We start from the raw sequence: 2,971 nt of genomic DNA, 5'->3' as shown, positions 1-2,971 counted from the left end.
TGCAAAATAAGCAAGCAGCCAGGGACATTTGTGAGCGGTAGTACCAAATACTGACAACACCTAACACACATTGTCTTAGCTCTATGTGAATTTCTACTTTACTTGAAGAGCAAAACATCCTTCCACCATCCGGTGGGAGGCCATAGTGGATGAAATATGCATTTCTCCGTTTTCCAGAGAAATTAATACCCTTTTTCCTCACAATTGTTTAGTATTTGGAGCATCTGCCATTCAGTGGCAAAACAAAACTGAATTCTATACAGACAGCATTGTTAACTGATATGATTATTGAACAAAATATTATCTTAAAAAATATATGTACTTTATTAGTCATTATAACATGATTTATTGTGATGGTTTATCCTATATTAGATTAGATATAGACAATTTGAATGGGAAGAGACACTGTGCTAATGTCTAGTTCCCTAGTTTTTCTCAATTTACCTTTTTTATTCATTTTCACAGACTTGTAATTCAATTTCCCTTCTCCAGTCGTTATTGTGAGTAGTACTAGTACATTCTTAGAGCTACTATAGCAGTTTCAGCAGGGACATTCTGCCCTGCATAATCCCTGCTTACAAAGAGAAGGCTTTTTGCCTCAAGAAATAAACCACCCAACATATAGCCAATAATGTAGGAAAACTCGAAATCTCTATGGGTAAAGTCACAACGGGTTTCTATCCTATCAACGTCTGACTAACTAATTCAACAAGTAAAATTCACCTTACTTATTTTTTGCCAGTTTTTTCAAGGCTCTTTTGACATCTTGGTTCCTCAGACTATAAATCAGAGGATTGAGCATGGGATTCACTATAGTGTAAAATATGGAGGTCACTTTATCTTGCATCACAGAATTACTAGAATTTGGTCTCAGGTACATGGAAAAGATGGTCCCGTAAAATAAGGACACCACAGCAATATGAGAAGCACAAGTGGAAAATGACTTTTTTCTCCCTTCTTCAGACTTGATACTTAGTATTGTGGAGATAATGAAAGCATAGGATATCAGGATAATACTGCAAGATCCTATTCCAAAAGAAAATGAAATTATGAAAATGACCAGCTCATTACTGTAAGTGTCAGTGCATGACAGCTTCAGCAAGGGAGGCATGTCACAGAAAAAGTGATTGATTACATTGGATCTACAGAAAAACAAATTAAAAGTAAGTGTTGTTTGAACTACAGCGTTCAGAGCACTGCCACAGTATGCTGCAGACACCAACCACTTGCATGTTCTTTGATTTATCAGGACTGGGTAAAGCAGTGGGTTACAAATAGCCACATATCGATCGTAGGCCATAACTGCCAATAAGAGACATTCGGAGGTGCCACATAAGGAGAAGCAGAAGAGCTGAACAACACATCCATTGAAGGAGATGGACTTTGCATTAGAAATTAAGCTGGCCAGCATTTTTGGAGTAATTGCTGAGGAGTAACATAAATCTACACAAGAAAGATTACTGAGGAAAAAATACATAGGTGTCTGGAGGGTAGGATCAATGTTGATCAAAATTGTTATTCCAATGTTGCCTGTCAGTGTGATAGCGTACATGATGAGGAATAGCACAAACAGTATAACATATAGTTTTGGTTCATCTGTGAGTCCCAAGAAAATGAATTCATTTACGGATGACAGATTTGCACCTTCTATCGAGAGAAGCATTTTAAGTATCAATCAACTCTGCCTCTTTGCTTATCTCTTGCTGATGATGTCAGAAGAAGAAGAGTTTTGGTTATTCAGATGTCTGTGGTTTCTTAGACCTCACATCCAGTGAGGAACTGAAGCATCGGTTCAGACACAAGCAAATCTACAAAAAAAGGATATTAGAATTCAAATGAGGAAATATCATATGGTGAACAAATAATTCAAAAAAATCCCAGGGTGCCAAATGCTGTATTTTTAACAGCAACAGTGTTAAGTAGCTGTATCATAGCACAGTCAATTTGAGTTCTCACTGAAAAAGCGAAATATCTTAGCAAATAGTTTATCTAAATCTACCTCAATCAATATTGATTTTTCAATTTGTATCTGTTTTTCTCTCCGATGCTAAAAAGTGTAATCTCTCAAAACACAGGTATGGGTGTGTCCTCTATCACCCCATCTCAACTCGGAAATTCCAAAGGAAAATCTGGCCTTCTCACCCCTCTTAACTTCTTGGCAGCATTTGACATTGTCATTCTACTCACTCTAATATCAATTTTAGAAATCAGAATGGTGCTGAAAGTGACTCTCACCTTCTATCCAGACAGCCACTCTAAATGTGCTCAAATTCATCTCTACAAATTCACCTCTTTCACAAGGAGTACCCCAAGGTGCTATCCTCTCTCCCACCCTTTTCAAACTCAGCCTTGACCTGCTGGATACTCTCCAATATCTCATTCAACTTTTCTGATGATGACACACAACTGCACCTAAAAGTCTCCTCAACCACAGACATAGAGTTCCTCACCCTAACAATGTCAAAAATTGAATTATGGATGTCCCAACATCACCCGTAACTGAATCCACAAACAAATTCATTTTTACTGATCTCACTCCCCAACAGCATTACTGTTAGAAATTGAATCTCTTGTTGGCAGAGGTATGCACCTTGTCCAAGTAGAAACTACGGGCCCGATTCACAGAATGAACTTAAGACTCAATACTAAACTTACCACTATTTTGGTATTCACAGAATGCACTTACTACTTTTGGCATTCACAGAATGAACTTACTACTTTTGGTATTCACAGAAGTTAGGATTTTGTCTTACGTTTGCCTTAAGACAAACTTAAGACAGACTTAAGACAGACTTAAGACAAAACCCTAACTTCTGTGAATACCAAAAGTAGTAAGTTCATTCTGTGAATGCCAAAAGTACTAAGTTCATTCTGTGAATTCCAAAATAGTAGTAAGTTTAGGATTGAGTCTTAAGTTCATTCTGTGAATCGGGCCCTACATTCCTAGTCAGGATGAGTCAGATACGCACTA

The 2,971-nt window shown here is 37.4% G+C and overlaps 1 protein-coding gene across 1 annotated transcript; it reads right to left on the bottom strand.

The window, feature by feature from the left end:
• Positions 1-724: 724 nt before the first annotated feature.
• LOC147734847 (olfactory receptor 5AP2-like) lies at positions 725-1,666 on the bottom strand. The gene has a single exon (XM_086953645.1). It carries the CDS (start codon positions 1,661-1,663, stop codon positions 725-727), a length of 939 nt encoding a protein of 312 aa, XP_086809771.1. The 5' UTR covers positions 1,664-1,666.
• Between the last annotated feature and the right edge of the window lie 1,305 nt (positions 1,667-2,971).

Source organism: Lissotriton vulgaris, chromosome 1_2, assembly GCF_964263255.1.
Source record: "Lissotriton vulgaris chromosome 1_2, aLisVul1.2, whole genome shotgun sequence".
NCBI lineage: Eukaryota > Metazoa > Chordata > Amphibia > Caudata > Salamandridae > Lissotriton > Lissotriton vulgaris.
Note: the sequence above shows the minus strand (reverse complement) of the source record. Positions and strands in the feature narration are given on the sequence as shown.

Bases quoted from the DNA above. Each gene is read 5' to 3' on its own strand.
- LOC147734847 (XM_086953645.1), bottom strand. From the start codon at position 1,663: ATGCTTCTCTCGATAGAAGGTGCAAATCTGTCATCCGTAAATGAATTC.